General features: G+C 31.8%; 2 protein-coding genes across 2 annotated transcripts in view; both read right to left on the bottom strand.

Moving 5' to 3' along the window:
- LOC115886281 (sodium channel protein Nach-like) overlaps positions 1 to 17,970 on the bottom strand; it is a 43,148-nt gene extending 25,178 nt beyond the window's left edge. Inside the window, exons 1-4 of the mRNA XM_030905375.1 lie at positions 17,770 to 17,970; positions 9,051 to 9,253; positions 6,906 to 7,059; positions 3,808 to 3,971 (exon numbers count right to left, since the gene is read on the bottom strand). Of these exons, the coding sequence (XP_030761235.1) occupies positions 3,808 to 3,971; positions 6,906 to 7,059; positions 9,051 to 9,253; positions 17,770 to 17,931 (683 nt within the window). The 5' untranslated portion in view covers positions 17,932 to 17,970. The remainder of the gene's footprint in view (positions 1 to 3,807; positions 3,972 to 6,905; positions 7,060 to 9,050; positions 9,254 to 17,769) is intronic.
- A 7,861-nt stretch (positions 17,971 to 25,831) lies between these two features.
- Positions 25,832 to 27,225, bottom strand: part of LOC115886565 (acid-sensing ion channel 1-like) — a 55,651-nt gene continuing 54,257 nt past the window's right edge. Inside the window, exon 8 of the mRNA XM_030905800.1 lies at positions 25,832 to 25,878. Within this exon, the coding sequence (XP_030761660.1) occupies positions 25,832 to 25,878 (47 nt within the window). The remainder of the gene's footprint in view (positions 25,879 to 27,225) is intronic.

The raw sequence follows: 27,225 nt of genomic DNA, 5'->3' as shown, positions 1-27,225 counted from the left end.
CGGTTTTCTTGATTCTGCATACATTACCAGACCATCTTAAGTGGGATTTTGTAACCATGACTTTAATACTCTCGCAGTTAGGGTTTTCAAGGACCGATACGTTTGAGACATGATGGAACCATCGGATTCTTAAGAGATGTCTAAGATGTCTCTGTTGCAACTTGTTTAATGCGTTCATGTGTCGGCGGTAAGGCACCCAGGTTTTGCTCCCATGTAACATGGTGGGGATTATAATTTATTATAATCCATGAAGTTTATAAGATCTAAGAGACGTTCTCTTATATGTAGGCTAGTCCCTAAACTAAAAAACACCCCCTCCCCTTTACTGTGATTCGATATAGCTTTACAAATGCTATAAATCCACATAAATAATAAAAAAATATAATATAAATAGCTGAAATAAAATTTCCTTCCAAAGATACAAAACAAAAATACTCTAATTCGGAAAATCTGAATATTACGAAAAAAGCGTAGAATTGAAAACAGAAAAACTTCACAAAACAACTTTTGTTTTCGATATCAGCACAATAAAAGCAAGGGAATGAACGAAGTAAAAGTTTCTCGTATTCTGTTTGCCGTGAATAAGTTAATTTAGTTGAAAACATTACGGTCCAACTGTCAAACTGCGCGTTGACGGAAAGGAAATTAATAATTCGCCATTATGGAAATGATTTATCTGGCGTAATGCGCTGTATGGAGCACTGTGAAAAACAGTGGCAAACAAAGTTATATTAACTTTTTCTCGATGCTGTTTATGTGTCACAGAAAAAAAGGGGGGATGATGTTGTTTACTGCTGGATATAAATTAGTTTCAATGAAGCTATTTTGAAAAAATATTTTTTCTTTATTTTTGACAAATGAAAGGTGTTATTTATCGAACTTCTTTTATACAAAAATATTTTGCTTTATTATTAAATTCTTACGTTTTGGCCATTTAAAAAAATATCAAAGTTGTATTTTTTTAAATGGAACACCCTGTATATTATTACATTTTTAGTTTCTACGATTAAAATAAAGGTAAATTTAATTAAGGTTTATTACACTTAAACCTTACCGTTTTTTAAATATTTTCAATTTTGTAAAATTGCAGTAAAAATGTTAAAGCTTCATTTCTACGAGGGTATCAAAGTTTTTAATGCTAAATATTTAATGAAGTTTATTTATTGATCAGTTATTGTGTTGCAATAATAAAAATAATACTCCCTCATACAGAGTGTCTACAAATTTATTTTAAATAATTTCTAGCTTTAAACGGCAAAAACTTGTTTAATTTAAATGGAATGCTCTGTATATTTTAGGAGAATAAGATGCACAATTTAATTGTCTATCGAATTGTATTATACCACTTTTTACCTATGCCTTCAAGTTTTCGTAGAAAATGCATTTTCTACGAATTTCTTATAATTTAGACTTCATTTGTCAATATACCTATGGAATATTGATATTTTAGATTGTTTTTAAAGCAAGAAATGTACACACTATTAATATTCTCGTTTTTAGGAAAACGATGATATTACTAGCCCATTTATATGCAAAAAGAAAACTATTTAAATCTTTATAAAAGAGTATATCTACCATTAATTAAATATACCACCATTATTTCCGCCCAAATACTAATTAATTACATACTTAATTGTGTTAGTTAATAAATTATTCTTAATAAATATGGATTTGAATCAGAAATTAATATAATAATAAGTTATTAAAATGAACGTCTCAGTTGTAATAAAGAAACATTTGTCAAAAAAAGAAATATCATTTTTAAGGTGTTACTTTTTACCACACTGTCTGATACACATATCAAATACACTTTTTGGTGTTTGGAGCAATTATTATTAATCAACGCAAACAGTCAATTAATGCAGTTTGAATACTGGAATCACATTAATTGGTCCTCTTTAACAAATATTTAAACAGTTTTTTTTAATGAAATAATCGAACTATATCGACAATATTAGTGTCTGTACTTAGTCTCTCTTACTAATAAAAATTTGGTACATCTTTAAAAATAATCTAAAATGTCAGTATTCCATGGGTATATTGATAAATGAGTTCTAAATTACAAGAAAATGCATTTTCTACGGAAACTTGAAGAGATAGGTAAAAATGGTATAATACAATTTGATAGACCATTAAATTGTGTATCTGATTATCATAAAATATACAGGGTGTTCCATTTAAATTAAACAAGTTATTGCCGTTTAAAGCTAGTATTTATTTAAAATAAAATTTTAGATACCCTGTATAAGGTAGTATAATTTTTATTATTGCAACACAATAACTGATCAGTAAATAAACTGCAGTAAATATTTAGCATTGAAAACTTTGATACCCTCGGAGAAATGAAGCCTTAAAATTTTTACTGCAATTTTACAAAATTGAAAATATTTTAAAAACGGTAAGGTTTAAGTGTAATAAATCTTAATCAAATTTACCTTTATTTTAATCATAGAAACTAAAAATGTAATAATATACAGGGTGTTCCATTTAAAAAAATACAACTTTGATATTTTTTATTTATTTGGGACACTCTGTATCTTATAAAAATATTTTTAAATTGTAGCTCTAATAGTCCTTCAACGAACCCAAAACTTACAATTTGTAAAAATCTAGTCGTTTGGCTACAATACTCTGTGTCGTATGTGGTGAACAACCCTGTATAATACGGTTTAGAGAAAGCTACAATTAATACCAGCAAAAAATGTGATTGTGTCATTGTCAAATTCGATGTCACATTTTGTTGACAAAAATTCGAAGCTACCAAACACAGTAATTTTGTATAAAATAATCATGAATTTCGCAACTTCAGAAAAAGTTACGATGGTTAAACGGCATTTTGCTGGAAATAGTATTGCCGCTGTGTTAGATATGTTCGAAGCTCAGTCTCTGGAAAGCCTGTACCGAATAAGTCAAAAGTTTAAAGAATAAACCGGATATTTGAAACTAAAAGCACTAAAGTATTAAGCACATGGAAGTGTGAAGACAAAAATAATTGAACAGAAAGAAAATAAGATTACAGTTGAGGGTTGGAACCTTTGGTGTTACACAGCAAAATTAAACACTAAATCACCACAATACACCAAAACACTTTTACTTTTACACTGGACGCGCGTTTCGCTAACCATGTTAGCATCATCAGCAGATGATTATAAACTGAGAAAGACAATAACAATGACTTGAATATTCTTCATGTTGAAGAAAAGAAAAACACTGACTTCTGTTTATTGGGATACAGTAGGAAAAGAGCACATTATCTTTCGCCGAACGACTTCTTCCTGTGAATCACACTCAAAAACTGTTTTTATGGGTATTAAATTAAATACAGAAATTGAGACTGAAAACTGAAAACGACACGCTAAAGATTCTCTCCTGAACAGTTTTGTATGTGGCTGTGAAAGGGTAATACAAATTTTGCATAAAATCATTTGGGGAGATAACATTTGATCTTTTCAAAATTTACATGGGTCAGAATAGATGTTACGCTTTTGCCATGGAACAACAGCATGATAGAGTTTCCAGACGGTCACCCGTCCATCCACTAGTATCGTCTAACGTCGCTTAACTTCAGGGTTCTATCGGGAATCGTTGCCTTAGTAGTTCTATGTCCAGTAAATATTGGGACACCCTGTATCTTATTTCAATTTTATTAAACAAACAATACAATCTCTTCCACCCTAAACCTCTTAAATCTCAACAATAGCACGCTTCCGTACTTGTTCCAAACCCCGAAACATGAAATACCGCGAAACCTCAGTTTTCTAAGGGTGTCAAAATGGAAAATAATAGATCTTAAAACTGGATACTCACGACGCCGTGTTGTTGGATCGTCGAAAATGTCTGGAATTAAAGCTGTGACAGAACCCCGTTTCGGTGAAGACCGGCGTGAATCGCTTGTCTGGCGCAGAACAGCATCCGAATGGCATGTCTTTGAACGAGCAATTGTCAAAAACGTCAGTACAGTCGTCCATGAACTGGAAGGGAAACGGATACTTTAATTGTTTAATTAACAACAATAGGGTATTGTTTTATTGGGAGGAAAAATTATACTTTTTGTGACGAGGCTGTACGTTTGACGTTACAGGCGAGGGACAAAAAGTACATTTTTACTCCGAATAGAACATGCTATTTTTTTTCAAACGCGACAAATAATTTTTTTAAACAATTTCAAGCGTTGCAAATAATATAAAAAGACTTGATATTATACTGGGCAAAAATCACAGAAGTATGTTGCAAAAATTCTTTTTTTGTTCGATTTCATTCAAATTTGGTAAAAACATTCTATGCCCGTAGGCCGTGAACCCTGTTAGTTTTGGCTGACTTGAGAGTGGTTGGGGGTGCTGGAGGGGATTTATAAAATGGAAAAATGATCTTTTGACTAATACAGCTACCAAAATGCGGTAAGAATATTTTACATTTCACTAAATTTTACGATTTTTGGCAGAGCCAAGATGAAACAGACAAATATTGAGCAATTATTACTCCTCCGCCATATACAGGGTGTTTTATATATTGACATCCTCTGTATCTTTTTTATTCGACGTTTTCGAAAAGTGTCTTGAATAAAAGTTTAATGGTCTCGAATACATTTTTCAAAACAGTCTTCTTTGCATATACAGGGTGCCTTAGAAATCCTGTGTGGCCCAACTTTCTTATTTCAAATTAGTACCCAATTTTTTTATTTTATTTTTATTTTCTCTAAAAATCCTAACTACTTTTTGGTAGCATAGCCTATATATACCTAATTTGAAATAAGATAGTTGAACCACGCCCCGACTTTTTGAAGCACTTTGTATATGCGAAATAGACTTTTGGCAAATTTATTCAAAACCATTTTCATTTAAGACAGTTTTCGGAAACGTCAAATAAAAGAGATAAAGTGTCAATGTATAAAAAACCTAGTATACTGAAAATCCAATCGAACTTCTATTCAAGATTGTTTGTCATTTGCATAAGTTGGGTCTTTAATAATACCAGACAATATGTGAACAATATTTTATTATTATATTTTAAAATAAGTAACAATATTACAGGAGAATTAAACAATGACGATTTAGAAAATAACAGAACTTATACCTATTAAAAATATCTAAATTTTATTTTACCATCTACTATTTACTGATATTTTTGTTTTTACATAACAGCTGGAAGCAATGGTCACGAAGTGCACATTTTTAAATCTGAAGAAAAATCAAAATTTTATTTAATTTAAAAAATTAGGTACTATCAAAATTTGTCAATTTGTCAAAAAATGTCATTTGACGTTTATGACATACTTCTTCTAGAAATCTTGAGAACAGTTACGTAACTTTATATTTCAAATTCTTCTCTAGCTCTAGCTACTATAACAATTAATTTATGAAATTATCCATAAAGAGATTTACCTTACACGCACGCATGGAGGCTAACGCTTCCAATAAAGTTAATGTTGCGATTTTGCGATTTTTTTACTTAACTTTTCTAAGATAGATTATATGCCACTATCAAAAAAACCTTAAAAGTATTGTTCTTTGCTTTACTAGTTTTATCCAAAAAATCAAAATAAAAAGATACTTTCTTACTTACCTTCACATTAAATTTACCGCAACCTGGAATCCACGTAAAACACGTTATGACTTTACAATAATTATTGACAGTAAGCTAAGGTCGTCCGATTCAATTGTTATAATACTGTGTCACTTGAATGCAACCCTACTACTTAAAGGTGGCGAAAAGACGTTCGTCGGACACCGAAATGTAGGTTTGCGCAAAATTTGTTTACAGCCCTCGAAAAGAGACTCGAACATGTGTTTTTTGTTGGTTTTATGTGGTTTCTTCTTAACTAATATGTTTTCAATCTAATGTTATTGCCATAAATGCTAACTGTCGATGTTATTTTTTGCAACTTGGTTTGGACATATTGCCTACTGTGGGGCGGTCCGAATTGAATTCAGCAAACTTTGGCAGCATATTCTGCAGATAAAATAAGTAAAAAGTTCGTATAAATGTATGTCCCTAAATGCTTCGTTTCGGAATACAGGGTCAATAGAAGTTTCATTTTATTTCGATTTTTTCAAATAATTTCTGAAGTAACGTCAATATTTAGATGAAAATTTTTTTTTTTTTTTTTTTTTTTTTAATAAATTTGATTTTATGTCAATATGACTCTTATTTATAGAAAGCCCCACCTACATATGTTTAACTGTTTTGGAGAGTAATAACTTTTCGTCCGCACCTGTATAAAACTACTGAGTGAAAAAAATATTCGTGATTTTTTACACTTCATTTCTTTGTAAAAATCAAGTTCTCAAGATATTTAGAATGGAAAATGGTCAGTACATGTCATTATTGACAAAAATAAACATCATTGAGTGAATAGTTATTTGACTGAAATGATAGTTGGGAACCTTTCATTTTTTAAATTAATCATAAAATTTTCTGAAATTCTAAACACTTTCTATTGGACTTTTGGCACAAAAACATTAAAAATTTATTATTTCAGTCTGATAACTGTTTAGTCAACATTCTTAATATATGTCAATGATGACAGGTATTGATCATTTCGATTCCAAATATCTCGAGAACCATTACACGTAGCGATTTTACCAAGACTTTTACTTTTACAAATTCATAAAAATATTGTCCAAGGTGTTTAGGATATATGGCTATGTTTATATTTAAAAAAAATTATATGTTTTTCAATTCATTTTTTGAAAAACCAGGGCAATAATTCCAGAATATGACCTTGTCCCAACATATACTTGTTAGGGCTCGTAAATCGAAAAATATTAAATGATAACACCCTGTATCTACAAACAAAAGCTGAATCGGACCTATGTTGATATGATACGAAAATAAATCTTTTTTTATGTGAGGAATCTCCCCATGAGGAGATGGCACATGTTTTTGAAACACCCTGTATAGTATACCTTGTAAATATAATTTCTAATGTCCTCATTTTTATCAATGTACGTGTCAGCTTCAGTATATTTCTTGGTGAATATCGGTATAGAATCGAAATCAAGTTTGGTTAAATCATAGATAAAATCAGCTTTTTGAAGATCCTGCGTAGTACTATTTTCCCTGGAAACAGTAAAAAAAAATACACACAATAAATATTCTGAAACCAAATAAGTTTTCTTCTAAACAAAATAAATGCAATATTTATAATTAATTTGTTTAATATAATTTAAAAAATAAAGGGTATTTTATGAAAAAATATAGAATTTTTGTATTTTAAAACAAAGAATGTGATCCTTTCAGTGCAGTACCTTTATATACAACTTAGTAGAAGCCAGTTTGGCTTTATCTAAATCCGGTTTCGGGTTATTGACTGTTTACAAACTACGCAAACTTGCGCTAAAGTTTAATGAATAATTTCTAGAACATCGTAGCCAGAGGTAGGTCTGAGGAGTTACTTTGAAAAGAAATTTGCGTCGTTCAGTCAGTGTGACCCGGAAGTTTATGAGCTTATGTTAGATTATCCCGATATTCATGTTTTTATCTCACTTGAGATTACAGTTAAGGGAGCAGTTTCGAAAAATAAAATTTATTTTCTTAAAAGGTCCGGAAATTAAATTTATCTCCGAAACTAAAGTTCCAAGAAAGAGTGGCAATATATCTACAAATTCATTTCCCACTGAAAATGGAATATAGAAAGCATTTTTGGTACACTCTGTCTCAAATAGTTTTTTTTTTCTGAAAATAAAATTAATTTTCTTAAAAGGTCCGATTAAATTTATATCTCGAAACTAAAGTTCCAAGAAGAGTCGTAATATCTACATTCATTTTACCCACTAGTAGATATAAAAGCATTTTTAGTAAACTCTGTCTCAAATAGTTTCTGAAAAATAATTAATTTTTCTTAAAAGGTCCAAGATTAAATTTATATCTCCTAACTAAAGTTCCAAGAAAGATCGTAATATATCTACAATTCATTTTACACACACACACACACTAGAGATATAAAAAGAATTTTTGGTAAACTCTGTCTCAATAGTTTTCTGAAAAATAAAATTAATTTTCTTAAAAAGATTGATTAAATTTATATCTCGAAACTAAAGTTCCAAAGAAAAGTCGTAATATATCTACAAATTCATTTACCCACTAGTAGATATAAAGCATTTTGGTAAACTCTATCTCAAACCAGTTTTGAAAAACCAAAAATTAATTTTCTTAAAAGGTCCGTTTTTCTAGAAAAGTCCTTGAATTGATTCTATTTTATTTCATCAGATAAGGTGTAGTATATCTTATAAAATTATATAAAATAAAATATCATGAAATATAAAAAAAAAAATAATACAATGAAATACAAAAAATGATACAATGAAAATATCAAACACTTCTCTAAATAAAATGATTTTTTTTGTTAAATTTTGAGAACCACTGTATTTTCTCGGACATGTTAATTTAATCTACTACTATTTATGTTGCCATATTATTATATTTGTTTACTTAATATTTAAATTTTTTTATTAAAAAACATATTTTCAATTTCTTTTTCATGAAAAAGGCAACGGCCCAGCCACGTCGAAACACCGGTTCCCATTAGAAGTTAAGCGACGTAAGGCGATGCTTGTGGATGGACGGGTGACCGGTTCGAAACTCTGTATCGTGCTGTTGTCCAAAAGGCAAAATTAGCAAATCTATTGACACACACTGCTCATTCACGCCGGTTCGAGGCTGGATGAGATCAGATATCTCGTGAGTAAGGGTCGATTTAGACACTTGCCAAAAGTCGGTAGGCCATTGACCATGATATGGCCGAGGACCGCGGTTCGGATTCCGCGTAAACGAAGTAGGCTCCGTCCAGAATAGCCTGGCAGCAAAGAAGGAGACGTTAACTGAAAAAAAATAAAAAAAAAAATGTTTTTTTTCGCGAAAAAAACAACTCATAGACGTGTTTCTGGAGTCGAAATATACTACGGTTATAAATATTTGCACTTATTAAAACTTACCTTGTATAAGGAGATTAAAAATAAATATATTTAAACAGTAAAAATAAATATCTATTATTCCAAAAAAGATTGGTCAAAAACTTGCAATAAAAGCACAAAATTAAATAAAAATCTTACGTTATGTCCAGGAGCCTCCTGATTTGTTCTTGTTTAGCAGGATCGGTAGGACACAGTATGACAGCAGGAAACGGTACTTCCCAGTTATGAAAATCCGTGTCCAGTCCTGTGATTGTCGGATTGGTCTGGAACTTTTCCCATAGACTAAATATCACCACCACTGTAGCAACTGCTCCGATCAAAACACAAACAAACCACAAAATCTAAAAAAAATGTTTTTTTTTTATTAAAATATTCATTTTTAATTCTCCATATATTAAAAATATTATACAGGGTCTTCGATTAAAAAAAACGAAGAAAAATTATTTTATATTTTAGAAAGTTTAGCGATTATGAACATCCTGTATGATTTACGGTTACCACATTTATAGCAAAGAAAGATGACAGACCATCTAAAGTAAATTTTTTTTTTTTTTTTTTTTTAAACCAAAATTTAGTTCTTGTATTTTTTAATATTTTTTTTTAGAAAGGCTGAAAATGGATATTTTTTATTTATTTGTTAATATCTCTGAAACTACCGAAATATATTTACTCATGTCTTTAGATATGTAAAAATGTCCCAAAAGAGCCAAAAATGCAATAATATACAGAGTGCCCTTTTAAAGGCTCAAATCAACCCGATAAATAAACTTTAGTCACCCTGTAGAAGTTAAAATATTTTCGAGAAATACATCCTAGTACACTTAGACAAGGAAAGAGAGGGGACAGGTAACACGGTAGCTGAAAGTGAAGCCACTTGTCACCAAGCGAAATTCTCCAATGGCGTAGCATCAGAAATTAGCTTGTACCTAGACGATACAAAATATTTATTAAAACGTAAACTAATATATCGTTCATTTTTGAGTAATGCATATACAATTTTGTATTTTATAATCTCACCTTTATAATATTAGAATATCTAAGTCAATAATGCAAAATTTATTTAACAGTCACATTGGACTGACCATCAAGACAATCAGGGCCTAATTTACCATAAGGCCCATAAGGCCCGGTGGTTTGGGGGGCCCGTTAAAGGTTGTAAAATGTTCATAATTTCAAATGTAAATTTACATAGCAGAGAAAAAAAAACAGTTACTTCTTGATAAGAAAAATAGAATTAAATAAAATAAGCTTTAGATTGATATAGTTTTTGTTTTTTTTTCATTATTTTGTTGAATATAATAATGTTTATTTATTTTTTTAAATTATTAAAAATATAAAAATAAAAATAATTGTTTTATTTTTTTAACCCAAACTAACAAAAATTTTTGAATTTTATTGGAAAGGAGGGCCCGAATTTTTGCTTGGGCCTTAGGGCCCGACCAGATGAAAAATAGGCCCTGAAGACAGTTATTTATTTATTAACGTGTGTATAATGAATAATTAAATAAAAAATAATGTAAATAATAATCAACGCTTTTAAATGGAAACACCCTTTTTGTACAGGAGATAGACAAAAACTAATATCGGTGTCTAAAGCTCAATTTTTGTCAAAAATATGATGGTGAAAACCGCATATCGATATCTGTTACCGTTTCGGAGTTACGGGGTGTTATTCAAAAATATGCATTTTTAACAAATCGCTGTAACTTTTTTGCTATGGAACATTTTATTTTTATGAAAACATTTCCAAAGCACCTTTTACGTAAATTTAATGGTTTAAGTATAATTTTTTAAAATTAATAATTTAAGAATTATCAACAGAAAATTTAATTTTTTATATAGGACACCCTGTAGATTTTTAAATTTATTGAAAAATTTAAAATTACCTTTCAAAAATAAAACACACTTGATATTTTGCTCGATTCCTCTTTGAGATATAGAGTATATAAAAATTCGCCAGCTTTAAATAAGTAGGCTTTGCACCGGCTGTAATGCAAAAAAATTCTAGCTGTGAGCATCAATTAAAACGAAAATAACATTTGCTATGAGAGATGCAGATGCAATAGCAAACCAAGATATGAGATTTTGCTACAGGTTTTCGACATATCGACCGTCTTTTGTTATGGACAGACGGGGCAGTTTTTGAACATTTCTCGCGGAATTCATTAACTCAGTGGGGGTGAAAGATACCCTCTGACAACTGCTAAGTATTTCTATTTTGTCTAGATTATACGGAGAATAAGGAACCTTTATTCTTCCTCAAATATATCTATAGGATTAGATTCATGGGCACTAAGTCAGGCAGCCTCGACAGCCAACAGCTGGGATCTTGGTTAATATAGCGATTCAATTATTCTTGAAATTGGCTGCAAATTTGCTAATAACTTCAACGTTCAGAGGCAGTGCGTCGTTTTGCTGGAAAATATGTTTTCGAATTCCATTAAGGGCATATCATCATTAAGGGGTCCAAAGCCTATCTAGTTAAAAAGTGGCGAACTTTGAAAATTCTGTATTTCAAAGGGATTATAACAAAATATCAAGTGTGCTATATTTTTTGGAAGGCTTTAAATTCTTTTCAGTTAATTAAATATAGGGTGTCCCAAATAAAAAATAATTTTTCTGTTGATAACTCTAAATTATTAATTTAAAAAAATTATACTTAACCATTAAATTCTACGTAAAAAGGTACTTTGGGGATGTTTTCATAGAAATACAAAAAATTTTCCATAGCAAAAGTTACAGCGATTTGTTAAAAATGCACATTTTGAAAAACACCCGTAACTTTCCAGAAACGGTAACAGATATTGATGCGGTTTCACCATCATGTTTTTGATAAAAATTAAGTTCAGACACCGATATTAGTTTTCGTCTATCTCCTATAGAAAAGGGTGAACATTTCCAAAGCGTCGAATTTGACCCACCCTGTACATATGCCGTATGATAATGAAAAATGATATAGAAAAAACGGCGTCCTGTTTGTTTAAATGACGATCGATGACATTCCCCATATATAAAATGACGCGAAGCCATATAAAACGACATCGAAAGAAGACGGCGTCAGCGATGGCTATGAAATGAAGATCGCTGTCATTAATTAGTTATAGTACACAACATTAATTATAGTACAGGATATTGAAAATACTACTTGGAATTATTAAAAATAGTTTGGTTTAGATGTGGTACAAGACATATTAAAAGCATTTTATATTTTACTGCTATAATGAAATGTGCATTTTGTAACAGGGTTTATTATCGATTTTTTACCTGTGAAATGTAATTTCAGCCACTTTTTCTCGCTTCGGCCTTTGCAGCCATACGCTGAACCACCATACTAAACAACACAGTTTATAAATTTAAAACAAAACAGTAGTCACTAAAAACACAAAAATTCGCTCGGTGTCACCTAGAAATCTTGTCACCAAAGTATGGCCGCTGATCAATTTTGGCCTCAAAACGACCACTGGAGGATATGCGTGTTACCCGTCCCTCTCACTTCGCGGCCAGCTGGTGCATTATCTACCCGAATTATTACCCAATTCATGGTAACGCCTAAAAGTTAGGTGACATAATTATATAGTTTTCATAGTGACGACGATATCCGCTTCTCGATATCCTTATAGACCAGGAGTTCTTACAGGACCACTACTAATTCTTGTACTACTTTTTTTTATCGCAATGGGACATATTTAATACAGGGTCCGTATTAGATTAGAAATATTAACTACAAATTATACAAATATAGCTGATTTGAATAAAATCTGGCATAATTTATCCATTTTCAACACAACGCAAACCGTATACTTCTTTTCCAAAACTTTTCCCCTAAAATTTCCCTCTATTTACCAACATCTGCCTCTTTATACGAACACAAAATTCGAATGTTACGGACACAGTAAATAAAAGCAAATCTGTCTGTCGTTGGCCCGAACAAAGCAGCAAAGAGAACGTCTTCTTTCGTCTTATTGGAAAACTTTCAAGATGGTTCTGCCCGCCCCGCTTGTTTTTGCGAGGTTTAAGTGTGGCCGGAATGGCATTTCATCTTGACATCGCATAAAATAGGTTTAGGGATACATAAACATTATTTTATGGAATTTTATTCGCAATGTCAACAAATAAAGTTTAAGAGAATACTCGAAAAATGAAGACATACGAAATTTATAAGACTTTTTTTGCTAGAGAAATATTTTATTTTATCTACAACCTTTGTAGCGTTTCCGGCAAGTAAGTCCGGCAATAGTGCGTCTTGCATCTGTAGCTCCGAGAATAAAAAAAACTTGAGATTTTTTTTTAAATGTAAGTAGTAAAACGGCGCGCGGCGTCAGCAATGGCCAAAGACATTAAATCTATGGCAATGGCTATGAAATGAAGATACATTTTATATGTATATTTATATGAGAAATGTCATAGATCGTCATTTCCCAGCCAAGTGAAAGCTGTTTTTTTTTCGATTATACAGTATTTAAAGCACGCACTCAATCCCTTACTCTAGAACAATTATTTTAGTTAAAAAATAACATTTTTTTAAGTCTTTCGAAAAATATAAAAAATATAAAAAAAATTAAAACTTGGCAGAATTATATACTTCAATAAATAAATAAAACGTTAGAAAAAATGCAAACGTAACAGCTTTATCAACAAATATTTTAGGGCTTATCTAGTGTTGTTTTTTTCTCGTGGAATTTCCCTATACTAATTATAAATTTCTGTTTAACTTTATATTCCTGTAAAATATAACATAACAAGATGTAAACAAAAGTGATGGCTATTAAACAAATATTTAAGAACTTCTCTAGCTATACTTGTTTCTGTGAAGTCTAGATTATTAATTAACCTAAAAACAGACGAAAAAGCAGCTAATTACTCGAGAGCGCGAGACAGCTCAAAATCCTCGGCCAGACTTCTCTAAGTAAATAAAACCGTCAGTTCGGAGAAAAAAGTAAAAAACACCAAAAAAAGCAGAAAAGAAGTTTGAAAGAAATCCGAATTAATTATGGGTGAGTTTTTGCCAACCCGATTAAAAAACTTCTCCACTTCTAACTCACAGATAAGCAATAAAAATCGTCTTGCTGTCAACGCGCAACGCTTTTCGAGTCGAGGTTAAGTTTTTAGTGGGATAAAAAACGATTAAAATCAATGAATAAGTATTTATTACATATATAATAAGCTTTTTCAAACTCCGCTAAATTCAAACCAAAAAATTTATTAAATTGTTTGTTTTTTGACCAAATATGATGTTAGGGTTAGACTGTAGAATCTGTAGAAACTGTAGAAATATATGGAAGAAAATATTCCATATCTTTTTGTAGAATATAATATATCTCCGTTCATTATTAAATTTAATAAGAGTGACAAAGAAGACAGTTTCATGTTTATTTGTCTTTTGGCCTCAAACTCATCGTCGGCATATATATCGATCAGTAACAATAATATCCAAAAAAACATGTCATTCCAAAATGATATTTTCCAATGTCTTGAACAGCAATAATCATTCCTCTGTATAAAGGAGGAGACAAAGATGAAGCTTCTAACTATCGCCCAATTGCACTCCTTCCAACACTATCTAAGATCATAGAAGGGTTGGTTAAAGAAAGGCTTGTATATCCTTTCTGTTTAAGTACAAAATACTTACTATTGAACATCAGTTTGGATTTCTAAGCAACAAGTCCACAAATGAGGCTATGTTTTCCCTCCTTAATAAAGTTTACTCAGCCTAAATAACCATCATTCTACAGCAACAATTTTTCCTTGATTTTTCTAAGGCGTTCGCTTGTGTAAATCATAAGATCCTAATAAATAAACTGCAGCACTATGGGTTCAGGGTAACATCTCTCGAATGGTTTAAGTCGTATCTGAGCAACAGAAGTCAACTTGTGAGGTGGATACCACGTTGTGTTCTATATAGCAAGCCAATAGAATGTGGAGTACCACAAGGCTCAGTACTAGGCCCTATTTTGTTTCTTCTTTTTATTAACGACATTGCTAACATAAACATCACATCAGTGGCAAAATATGTCTTTTTGCGGACGACACTAGCTTCACTTGGAGCAACAAGGACGTCACGGCACTTCATAGGATTATATCAAATGACTTAATCACCATTAAATCTTGGTGCGATTCGAACCTCCTGAGTCTCAACATTTCTAAAACTAAAGCTTTGTCGTATAAAAATTCGCTGCAGCCTTTTGTACTTAACAACACCACCATTGACGTCGTAAAATCTGTAAAATTCTTAGGGCTTGTTTTAGACAATTCTCTGAAATGGGACATGCATATCGAAGCTTTGTCGAAAAAATTGAGCTCTGTCTGTTTTGCATTAGATCTGTTTCTAAGGAGCTTAACTTCTCAGTGGCTAGAACTGTTTATTATGCACTTTTTAGTCGCACCTCAGGTATGCCCTTCCATTGTGGGGTACGTGTTGTGCGACTGAATTTGACCGCATTTTTAAGCTCCAGAAGAGAGCTGTTCGATATTCACTGGGACTAAACAGGAGAACTCATTGCTTTTTTACAAAATTAAAAATATTAACTCTTCCTTCCTGATTTATATTTGAATCCGTTTGCCTAATATATAAGCATGTATCAGCTTCTCAAGAAAGGCCATCTCACACTTATCCACTCTTTATCTTTATCTACCTACCCCACGCTCAGAGTTAGTTAAAAGTTTAATATTATACAACTCGAAAAAAATCACCTGCCATTTGAAATCAAATCTATAACATCATTTTCTTCATTTCGCAAAGCATTGAACTCTTATTTACTAGACGAGGCTTTCTACGCCGTAAATGAATTAAATTTTGATAATCGAATTTGATCTTGTAAACACTGGTCTAATGTTTGCTACTGCTATATTTACCAATGACACCGAAACAAATTTATTTAGAGATTATTGATACCTACTATAAACTAACTAAATATTTTTGAATATTATTTTTATTTGTTTTATTCTTTGACATTGCAAACATTTATAAATATTTATTTTAAACAATAAGACTGACAATATTACTTGTATAATGTTTTGTATTATCTTTTGTTTGTTTGTTTCTGTACCTTGTTTGTTTACTTTGTTTGTTTACTTTACCTTTATCTACAAATTGTAAAATTTTTTGACAATAAAAGCATTTATTTATTTAATAAAATTTTGAAAATCGTGTGCCTGACATAAATACATTATTTTGTTTTATATATACTTCCCTATTAGTTAGTTTTGATAAATAGCAGTAGCGGTAAAAAATCTGAAACTTCACTGAAATTTTATCCCTAAAAATAACCCTAAAAAATTTTACTCCCAGAAAAAGTCCAACACTGGTTGGGGGTACATACACTTATCGAATTTTTCAGATATTTTATTTATGACTCTATTCTAACTGTAAAATTTTTCTTTTAGAATCCTTTATTTGCCTATTAGAAGTTCGATCGATGGTGGTAAATCAACGGTAAGTTATCGCCGTTCACGCCCTCTATCCGCAACACCGTGAACCGAGAACAGTATTTCACTGATTATTTTTTCCTCTATTTTCTGCTCCACGAGTTCGGGAATTTCTTCAGTAAAATAGAGAATGAATTATGTATGATTTTGGAGGGAGATAAAGCAAAAACGAGAGTTACTTTTTGAACAGTCTTGTTCTTTTTCGAACAAAGAAAAAAATTCAATAAAAGATACATTGGAAATTAGAAGTAGAAGAGTTTACTTTTTGAACAGTCTTGTTCTTTTTCGAACAAAGAAAAAAATTCAATAAAAGATACATTGGAAATTAGAAGTAGAATTAATGCTGTAATTATTGATTAATGATCAGTGTGGATTGTACAGAGTGTTCCAATTTTGGTGAATTTTACAGGGTTATGAGTCGAGTTATTGTTTATGAGTCGAGTTACAAAGATGCGGTTTTCACATTGCTGTGCTACATTTTTATGAAACTAAAGATGTTGCATACAGATGTGTCCTAGCATTTTTAGTACCTGAAATACAGGGCGAATTTTAAAATGTTGCTTTTTTTACCTGTTGTATTTTTTAACGTGGGAAACCCTGTATATTAATTTTTTATTTTATTTGCCTTGTAGTTTTTTGGCTTTTTAGTAAGGCTTTTTAGTACCTCAAAGTCTAGGTGTAAAAATGATACCTTTTGTGGCTAGGTTGTACGTTTAACATTATAGGCGAGACACAAAAAGTAATTTGTGTCAATAATAACACGTATTGACTATTTCCATTCTAAATATTTTGATAACAGTTGCTCGTAGCAATTTTTAACAAGAGACATTTTTTACGTAAAAAATCACGGAAATGTATATTTTTTCACTCAGTAGTTTTATACAGGTACGGATGAAAAGTGATTACTCTTCAAATCAGTTAAAATACATGTAAGTGGCCTCTCCTTTTAATAGGAGTCATATTGACATGAAAATCAAATTTATCATGTCAAAAAACCTCCAGGTACCAATTTTCATCCAAATATTGACTTTAGTTCAAAAATTATTTGGAAAAAATCGAAATAAAAATGAAACTTCAACACCCTGTATCTCTGAAACTAAGCATTTTAGGACATACATTTATACAAACTTTTTTACTAATTTTTATCTGCAGAATATGCTGCCGAAGTTTCCGGAATAGAGTTCAGACCACCCTGTATATAGAGTAACTATGGTTACACTCATTGAATTCGACACTTTGTGTCAGTTTAATAATATAATTATCGTACTTTTGTGCTTAGGCGTAAAGTGCTTTACTTTTATGCCTAGGCTTTAAACTGACTTTTTTATATGTCAATCACGTCGAAAAAATAAATACTTTTATGACGATTTGAAAAAAAATATATATCGTTTTAATGTATTATAAAGGGCCTACTTGTAAGTTATATACATACTGACCTTTCCAGAAAGGGTCTGCCGTGTTCAGCAATATACTTTACGCCATGCAGAGTGGAGTATTCGAAGAATTCCCTCACTTGCACGGTCCAACTTATTTTCAGGTATTTATAGCTCGTCGAAATTCTCTTCCACAACAACTTCGACGCCTTTTTCGACATTTTTATATATAAAACGTGAATTCCGGTAGCGTGGAGTGTATCTCGTTAAGTCTAGAAAATATGAGAAGAATATATTAGTTAGGAATTAAAATAAACATAAATACAGGGTTGTTCACCACATACGACACGGAGTATTGTAGCTAAACGATTAGATTTTTACAAATTTATTTTTGAAGGCCTATTAGAGCTACAATTTAAAAATATGTTTACAAGATACAGAGTGTCCCAAATAAATAAAAAATATCAAAGTTGTATTATTTTAAATGGAACACCCTGCATATTTTTACATTGTTAGTTTCTACGATTAAAATTAAGGTAAATTTGATTAGGTTTATCACACTTAAACTTTACCGGTTTTGAAATATATTCAATTTTGTGAAATTGCAGAAAAAATTTTAAGGCTTCGTTTCTCCAAGGGTTATCAAAGTTTTTAATACTAAATATTTACTGAAGTTTATTTATTGATCAGTTATTGTACTGCAATAATAAAAATAATACTACCTTATACAGAGCGTCTAAAAATGTATTTTAAACAATTTCTAGTTTTAAACGGCAATAACTTGTTTAATTAAAATAGCACACCCTGTATATTTCAGGAGAATCAGATGCACAATTTAATTGTCTATTAAATTGTATTATATCATTTTTAACCTATCCCTTTAAGTTTTTGTAGAAAATGCATTTTCTTTTAATTTAGACCTCATTTATCAAAATATGAATATTGACATTTTAGATTGTTTTTAAAGCAACAAATGTCAAAAATGTACCGTTGATAAAAACGATAATATTACTAGCCTATTTATATACAAAAAGAAAACTATTTAAATCTTTATAAAAGAGTATACCATTAATTAAATATATCATCATTACTTCTGCTCAAAAATATTAATTAATTACATACTTAATTGTGTTAGTTAATACAATTATTTTAAACAAATGTGGTTTTGAATAAGAAAGCAATACAATAATAAGTTATGAAAATGAACGTCTCTGTTGTTATAAATAAGCATTCGTCAAAAAATGAAAAAAAAATTAAGGTGTTACTTTTTACCACACTGTCTAATACACATACAAAATTCAGATTTTTAATATTTGGATCAAATATTATTAATCAACTTAAACAGTCAATTAATGTAGTTTGAATACTAGAATCATATTAATTGGTCCTCTTTAACAAATATTTAAACAGTTTTTTTTATTTTTTAATGAAATAAACGACTATAAAACTATATCGACAATGTTAGTATCTGTACTCTTTAAAAATTTGTTACATCTTTAAAAATAATCTAAAATGTCAATAATACTCCATGGGTGATAAATGAGGCCTAAATTATAAGAAAATGCATTTTCCACGAAAACTTGAAGAGATAGGTAAAAATGGTATAATACAATTTGATAGACAATTAAATTGTGCATCCGATTCTCATAAAATATACAGGGTGTTCCATTTAAATTAAACAAGTTATTGCCGTTTAACGTTAGAAATTATTTAAAATAAATTTTTAGACGCTCTGTATAAGGTAGTATAATTTCTATTATTGCAACCTTTGAATAAGAAGACTAAGGAAGGAGCATAATGCTATCCATGTATTCATGCATGGTGGGCGGAAAAAGCACTCTAGGGTGGGATCCTTCACAGTTCTGTTTGACGATTCATTTGACACATTTGAATTTGATTTGAAATTTTGTGGATTTGTCAGTCTTCACGGAGCTTATTTTATGTTATTTATTATTTATTCTACTACTGATAGTTGTATAAAGGTAGTAAATCTAGATGGAAATTGTGGCAGAACTTAAATTAACAGTGACACTATCGCGATTTATCGAAAAAGGCTCTAAAATAGTTGGTTGTGTAGCGTGCGGTAGATCTCGGCAAAAATCCAGTGAAATAATGGAACAACTTTTCGCTAGTAAGTGACTATATAATATACATACGTGTAGTAAACCGATAATTTATGAAATTCACTTAAATTAACTAATTATATTTTTTCTTGCATTTTTGCTTTTATTTACTATTGTCAAAGATTAGATGTCAAAGAATTTAGATACGTTAATTTGACTTACCTGCTTCAGTAGCGTATCGGATGTTTGTGTTAATAAATAACTTATTATAACTTATCTATTTTTTATTAGAATTATATATTTTTATAACAATTTTAATAACTACCAACATTTGCATTCACAACGTAAAAATAAAACAACAAATTATTGAGTCTACCCACGTCTACCTACTACATCATAGTTTCACATTTTTTAAATAAAATTAGAACGACACTGATAAACCGGAATTTAAGTCGGCCATATTTGAGGCCCATCGCGGTGTACCTAAGATTTTTGATATGCTCCTTCCTTAGTCTTCTTATTCAAAGATTGCAACATAAAATTTAGTAAATAGAAATTCTTCAGTAAAATATTTGGTTTTAAAAACTTAAATACGCCTAGAGAAATGAAGCATTACAATTACTGTATTTTTACAAAAACCTAAATATTTCAAAAACGGTAAGATTAAAATGCGGTAAATCCTAATCAAATTTACCTTTATTTTAATGGTAGAAACTAAAAATGTAATAATATACAACTTTGATATTTTTTATTTATTTGGGACACTCTGTATCTTGCAAAAATATTTTTAAATTGTAGCTCTAATGGTCCTTCGACGAACCCAAAATTTACAATTTGCAAAAATCTAATCGTTTAGCTACAATACTCCTTGTCGTATGTGGCCAACCCACCTGTATATTCTATTGAAATATTTCATTATATCAAACACCCGAATTACGGCGTATAATGATGAAATTGCTGTCTGTATGCCTTTAGAATTTGTTCAGTGTTTACGAGCTGACGCATAGGTTTCACGTCTCGAGTATCGTGCGAATAGCGGCCATATATGTGTACTATAAAATTTCGTGGCGCTAAAACGCAAGAGTGAAGTGCCAGCTCTTTTATTTATATACACAATTTTTCTAGACGTGTGCAGGATTCTCAAAAGTCGGAAGAACGGGGCTTAATTTTTTACGATTCCCTGCAATACTGCCAGTGGCTTATCGCAAAAGAAAATCGAACAAAATATTAATAATATTTCAGCTTGTATCATACAGTCTCTCAGGGCTTTGACAAAAGCCAGTATCTGAGATGGTTTTATAGAGGTTAGTTCTCCATCCAGTTTATGACACGAATGGTTCTCTTCTTGGAGCACTCAGTGATAATGTGTTTTGGTGTTTCTTAGCTTTAATCTACTGAAGTGTTTTTTGAGGAGACAGTGTCCTGTTAAAAACCCAGTGCCAATCCGAAAATAGTTCTTACTTTACCTTTATCAAAGAGTAGATAAGACAAGAGACGACAGTGAACAAAGAAGTCGAATTTCGCGAGAGAGACGCAGATATATTAAAATTTAAAGGTCCCATCAAGTCCCATTTTGTCTGTTGCCAAGTATATTTCTTTGAAAAATAAACAAAATTTTCTGAAAATAAATTAATAATATAAGAAGAATATAAGTAACGTATGTTAATACGGAAATGTAAATTTTTAGTTTAGGTTGGTTTAGGTTCTTTTTTCGCAATGTACTGATAATATCAAAGAAACAGAATGACTAATAATTGATCGATTTCAAAGATAAACGATAAAATCTGAAAATCTGACAACGGCGTATTTTATTTATTCTAACCTATGATTTTAGGACGCTAATCAGATGTGCTAATCAGGTTTAAACATAAACAAATCTGATTAGTTGTTTTCTTGCATTTTTGCCTTTTTAAAGTGTGTGTTTCAGAGTTTTTCGATATATTATCGTTTTGAGAGTTTTTAAGGTTTAATTTTAGTATCGTTTTTGTTGCGTACTAATTTGTAATTATTGTTAAATATGAATACTGAACAGGACACGAGTAGCAGGAAAAGACGAGATGGTGGCAATGTGTGTGCTTATAAAGACTGCAAAAATAGGTCTTATTCCACAATATTCCCAATAGGTCCACAAACATAATATTTCACTCGTTTCCAAAGGATCCTGAAAAGTATTTTTATAGAAATATACTATATAATTATGTTATTAAACTAAATGTAATCCATAGATCGAAGACATGGTTAGAAGCTTGTAATATATTTTTACAAAAAAATTGAGCAATTCTATTTTTTTGTACATAAACTCCACATTGTGATATTGTAGAATGGACGGGAGTTAATCAACGCGACCTTATAGATCTATTGTGTGTTCATTGTAATATTACACTTGTTCAAGTCCATATGTAAAAAAAATACACGTAAATAAAACACTTCTTACAAATCGACTTGGTCATTTTATCTTGTTTACCAACGATATACAAAATATTGCTTTTATTATCTTTATTCCCCGACAAATATGTTTTTAATTATAATTTATTTTATATAATATTTAGAAACTTATTTTTTTTTTCGTTTCTATTTATTTCTTTACCCATACAGTAACTATTTATAAGCTATACAGGCAAGTTTTAATAATAGTCTATTTCAAATTTCCCGCGAAAAAGTTACGAAAATTTAAAGGGACAAGCGAGACGAGGTCACTCTCCCTACCACTCAAACATGAAAGGTACCGCGCGAACTGTCGTCTCTTGTCTTATCTACTCTTTGCCTTTATTATAATAGGAGAATAGTCAATTCTGGTAATGTTGCTAAAGATACATGGTCTATTGTGAATGATTTGAGAAACAAAGCTTCTTCGTCTAGCAATATCTCTACCTCACCTGAGAACCTTAACGATTACTTTGTAAATGTAGCGAAAAACTTAACTAATACCATACGTCCTTCTCATGATCCACTTTCATATCTCTCTAATGATTGTGTAAACTCACACAGTTTCTTTCTTTCGCCAGTAGTTTTAGAAGAGCTTCGCAGTACAATTAATACCATCAAAAATAAATCCTCATCTGGGACCGACGGGCTAACTTTAAAAATGTTTTCGAATCTGCCAGAAACACTCTGAATCACCTAACTACTTTAACAAACATGTCATTCCAAAATAGTATTTTTCCAAAATGTCTTAAGACGGCAATAATAATTCCTCTGCATAAAGGAGGAGACAAAAATGAAGCTTCTAACTATCGCCCAATTGCACTCCTTCCAACGCTATCTAAGATCATAGAAAGGTTGGTTAAAGGAAGGCTGCTATCTTTTCTGTTTAAGTACAAAATACTTACTGAACATCAGTTTGGATTTCTAAGCAACAAGTCCACAAATGACGCTATGTTTTCCCTCCTTAATAAAGTTTACTCCAGCCTAAATAACCATCATTCTACAGCAACAATTTTTCTGTGATTTTTTCCTAAGGCGTTCGACTGTGTAAATCATAAGATCCTAATTAATAAACTGCAGCACTATGGGTTCAGGGGAACATTTCTCGAATGGTTTAAGTCGTATCTGAGCAGCAGAAGTCAACTTGTGAGGGTGGATACCACGTTGTCTTCTAACAAGCCAATAGAATGTGGAATACCACAAAGCTCAGTACTAGGCCCTATTTGTTTCTTCTTTTTATTAGCGACATTGCTAACATAAACATCAGTGCCAAAATATGTCTTTCTGCCGACGGCACTAGCTTCACTTCGAGCAACAAGGACGTCACGGCACTTCATAGGATTATATCAAATGACTTAATCACCATTAGAGAAATCTTGGAATTTGCGATTCGGAACCTCTGAGTCTCAACATTTCTAAAACTAAAAAGCTTTGTCGTATAAAAGCTCGCTGCAGCCTTTTGTACTTAACTCCACCACTGACGTCGTAAAATCTGTAAATTCTTAGGGCTTGTTGTTGACAATTCTCTGAAATGGGACATGCATATCGAAACTTTATCGAAAAAATTGAGCTCTGCCTGTTTTGCATTAAGATCTGTTTCTAAGGAGCTTAACTTGTCAGTGGCTAGAACTGTTTGAACTGTTATTATGCACTTTTTGAGTCGCACCTCAGGTATACCCATTCATTCTGAAGTACGTGTTGTGCGACTCAATTTGAACGCATTTTCAAGCTCCAGAAGAGAGCTGTTCGATATTTACTGGGACTAAACAGCAGAACTAATTGCCAGGACTTTTATAAAAAATTAAAAATAATGTCTTCCTTCCTTATTTATATTTGAATCCATTTGCCTAATACGTAAGCATGTATCAGCTTCTCAAGAAAGGCCATCTGACACTTATCCACTCAGGAACATGGAGCAAGATCTTTATCTAACTACCCCACGCTCAGAGTTGGTTAAAAGTTCAATATTATACAACTCGAAAAAAATGCACAATCACCTGCCATTTGAAATCAAATCCATAACATCATTTCTTCATTTCGCAAAGCATTGAACTCTTATTTACTAGACAGGGCTTTCTACATAAATAAATAAATTATGATAATCGAATTTGATCTTGTAAACACTGGTCTAATGTTTGCTTTTGCTATATTTACCAATGACACCAAAATTATTTAGGGTCATTTTGGTAAATATAAAAAAGCTGAAATGCATTCAGTGGAATCAGAAATTCATTATCAAACTCGCTACGGCACCCTCGTCTGTAAATAAGGTTCAATGCTTTTGCAGAAAATATTGTTAACAATTTATTTCAAGCGAACGGTTATCTCGGGCTTTAACAACTCTGAAGCGTGAGAGACAAGATGGTGGTGATCAGATGAGCATTACCCTGCTTACGTGACAACGGAAATGGTCAATGAAAGGAAGGATATGACACAATTTTTAAAGTCCTGGCAATGAATTCTGCTGTTTAGTACCAATGAATATCGAACAGCTATAATGCGTTCAAATGAGGAATCGCACAGCACTTTCAACAGTGCGACTTCAAAAGATTAATACTGGTTAAGCACAGTTCGATTAATAGATGAGCAATCAACTAGCTTCTGTTGAAATTAACCTAAAGCTACGTTCGATGAAGTGGCGGAGGATCGATCACCAGGCAATGGTGATTATCATTCGCAAGTGGCAATCATGGCTCACAACATTGCGCAGAAAGAAAGCAAATGAGAACTACCGATTGTGGCTTGCTAAGCCTCTGGTAACGGGCTGACAGAAAATCTGAACATGGTGCTGCAGTTTAGTGGTGGGACATGTTCGCGCCTGCGTCACAGAAAGTAACGGCAGGAATGATGTTGGGCTGAATGTTTTATTGGAGGCTGCTGCGCCCAACGAACTTGCTGAAATCAGGCTGATGCGGCAACGGCCTCCCCAACCAACCTTTCTATGATGGAGCTAGCATTGAAGCGACAGTAGGCCGACTGAACAGAAGCTTGCTCTCACTGTAGAGGAAAAACTGGAATGACATGTTTGTTAAATCAGACAGGCTGTTGAATTCAGCACATTTACAAGACCGTCGTCCCGACTCGAAGTTGTTACGATGAACGTGGCTGTGCTGCAATCTGCTTCTGGCGAAGCTGATTGGAAGGGTGGTCATGGCGTAACATTACAAAGTAATCGTTGGGTTTCTCAGGTGGTCTCTTGAACCTGAAATCACGTCATCACAACGACCACACCAGGGTGACCATTATGAAGACGAAAAGATATAAGACAGATTTTGGCTTCGGTTCGCGCGTGTGATCGCTGCTAAGCCTGGCTTTCGCGAGGAAAATTAATAGACAACCAAAACTGCTTGCAAGGCACGAATGAAATAAACGAGGATTTCTAATGTTAAAATAAATTATGGTCATCGAGGTAAAGAAAATAATAAAGCAATATTTTACTGTAATAGATTGACCAAGCTGAAAATAAAGTCATTTGGCAAAAAAGTGTTTTACTTGCGATATTGTTTTACATGGACGAACAGTGTAATACAGTAACACAGCCTCGCGTTGATCCAGTATTAGCGAAAAATGGGGATTTGCTCGATTTTTGTGAAAAGCTGATACCAACCACGGATTTAGTAACATATGGTATGTTCTATAAAGCTTTTGCGGAATCGCGCTGGTGGTAGTGTGGAATAAAACCTATTTTACATGCTCAAATTACAGAATAATACGCAACAAACTTGACTGCTAAATAAACATAAAACGATGTCTCATCGAAAACTCTGGCTACTTTTAAAAGGCAAAAACTCATCGAATTTGTTTATATTTAAACACGGTCCAACACATCGATTAACGTCAAAATCATGAGTTGACAAATAAAATGCGCCGTTACATCGTTGTCTTTGAAATCGATCGGTATTGTCATTCTGTTTCTTGATATTCGGTACGTGCGGCGACAAACAACACAAACTAAAATTTGTTCCGCACACATACGTTACTATATTCTTCTATGATATTAATTTATTTTCGAAAATTTGTTTATTTTTCAGTATAACGACGACAAAATAATAGCAAGTACAACTGCGTCTCTCGCAGAATTCGACTCTTCGCAGTAGATATCTACTCTTTGACTCTGGAGTAAATACTCGGCGGTGGGACATCCTTTCGATAGACTACTGAAGCCATTCGTGTCTGGATGGAAGAACCAACCCCTCTAAACCATCTCGGGCCACTGACTGTCAAAGCCAATGATCTGGCTGAAATGTGTGTTGTTCGTTTCTTGCGACTGTCGCTAACTCACTTTGTACACACGTCTAAGCGACCAGTGTGCGCAAAGGCGGCTCACTCTTGCGTTTGCCACATATATGACGTACGACCTCGGACGTGTTGCTAAATCGCTGGAACAAATGAAGGCGCTACAGGCTGGCTGTTCATTATACGCAAGCAATTGATATAATGTAATAAATTATACAGAGATGATTGTGCCTGAAATATTAACAACTAAACGACAGATTTTTATATACAAAAAGAAAAAAAAAAAAAAAAAAAAAAAAACTGATTAAATATTTTTTTTTTATTTTAGTAAAAAATATCAAAGTGTACTTTTTTAGTTTCTACCGACAAAATAAGGCAAAAAGAACTGATTAGGGTACCGTTTTAATATTTGGGATGCTTGTAAAATACGGTAATAGCTTCATTTCTCAAACTTTAAGACACAAAAACCAAATATTTGCTGAAATTTCTATTTAAACACATGTTTAATCTTTGAACAGGAAAGGCATATCACTTAGGCACGACAAAGTCCGGTTTATCGAGTGATAAGACTAATTTTATTTAAAAATGAGGCTGATGTAGTAACAATTTGTTGTTTACGTTGTGTAGTGAATGCGCGTTATAAAATATGAATAAAAATGAATGAGATACTATAAGCTGATAACACAACATCGATAAACAACGTATCTAAAATGCTGACATCTAATCTTTGACAAGTAATCTGAAATAACTATAATTTGGTAATTTAGTCGTTACTACGTAATAACAATAAAA

The sequence above is a fragment of the Sitophilus oryzae genome, unplaced genomic scaffold (assembly GCF_002938485.1).
Source record: "Sitophilus oryzae breed Bouriz unplaced genomic scaffold, Soryzae_2.0 scaffold_1145_pilon_pilon, whole genome shotgun sequence".
Taxonomy (NCBI): Eukaryota; Metazoa; Arthropoda; class Insecta; order Coleoptera; family Curculionidae; genus Sitophilus; species Sitophilus oryzae.
This window is presented reverse-complemented; position numbering and strand designations above follow the sequence as displayed.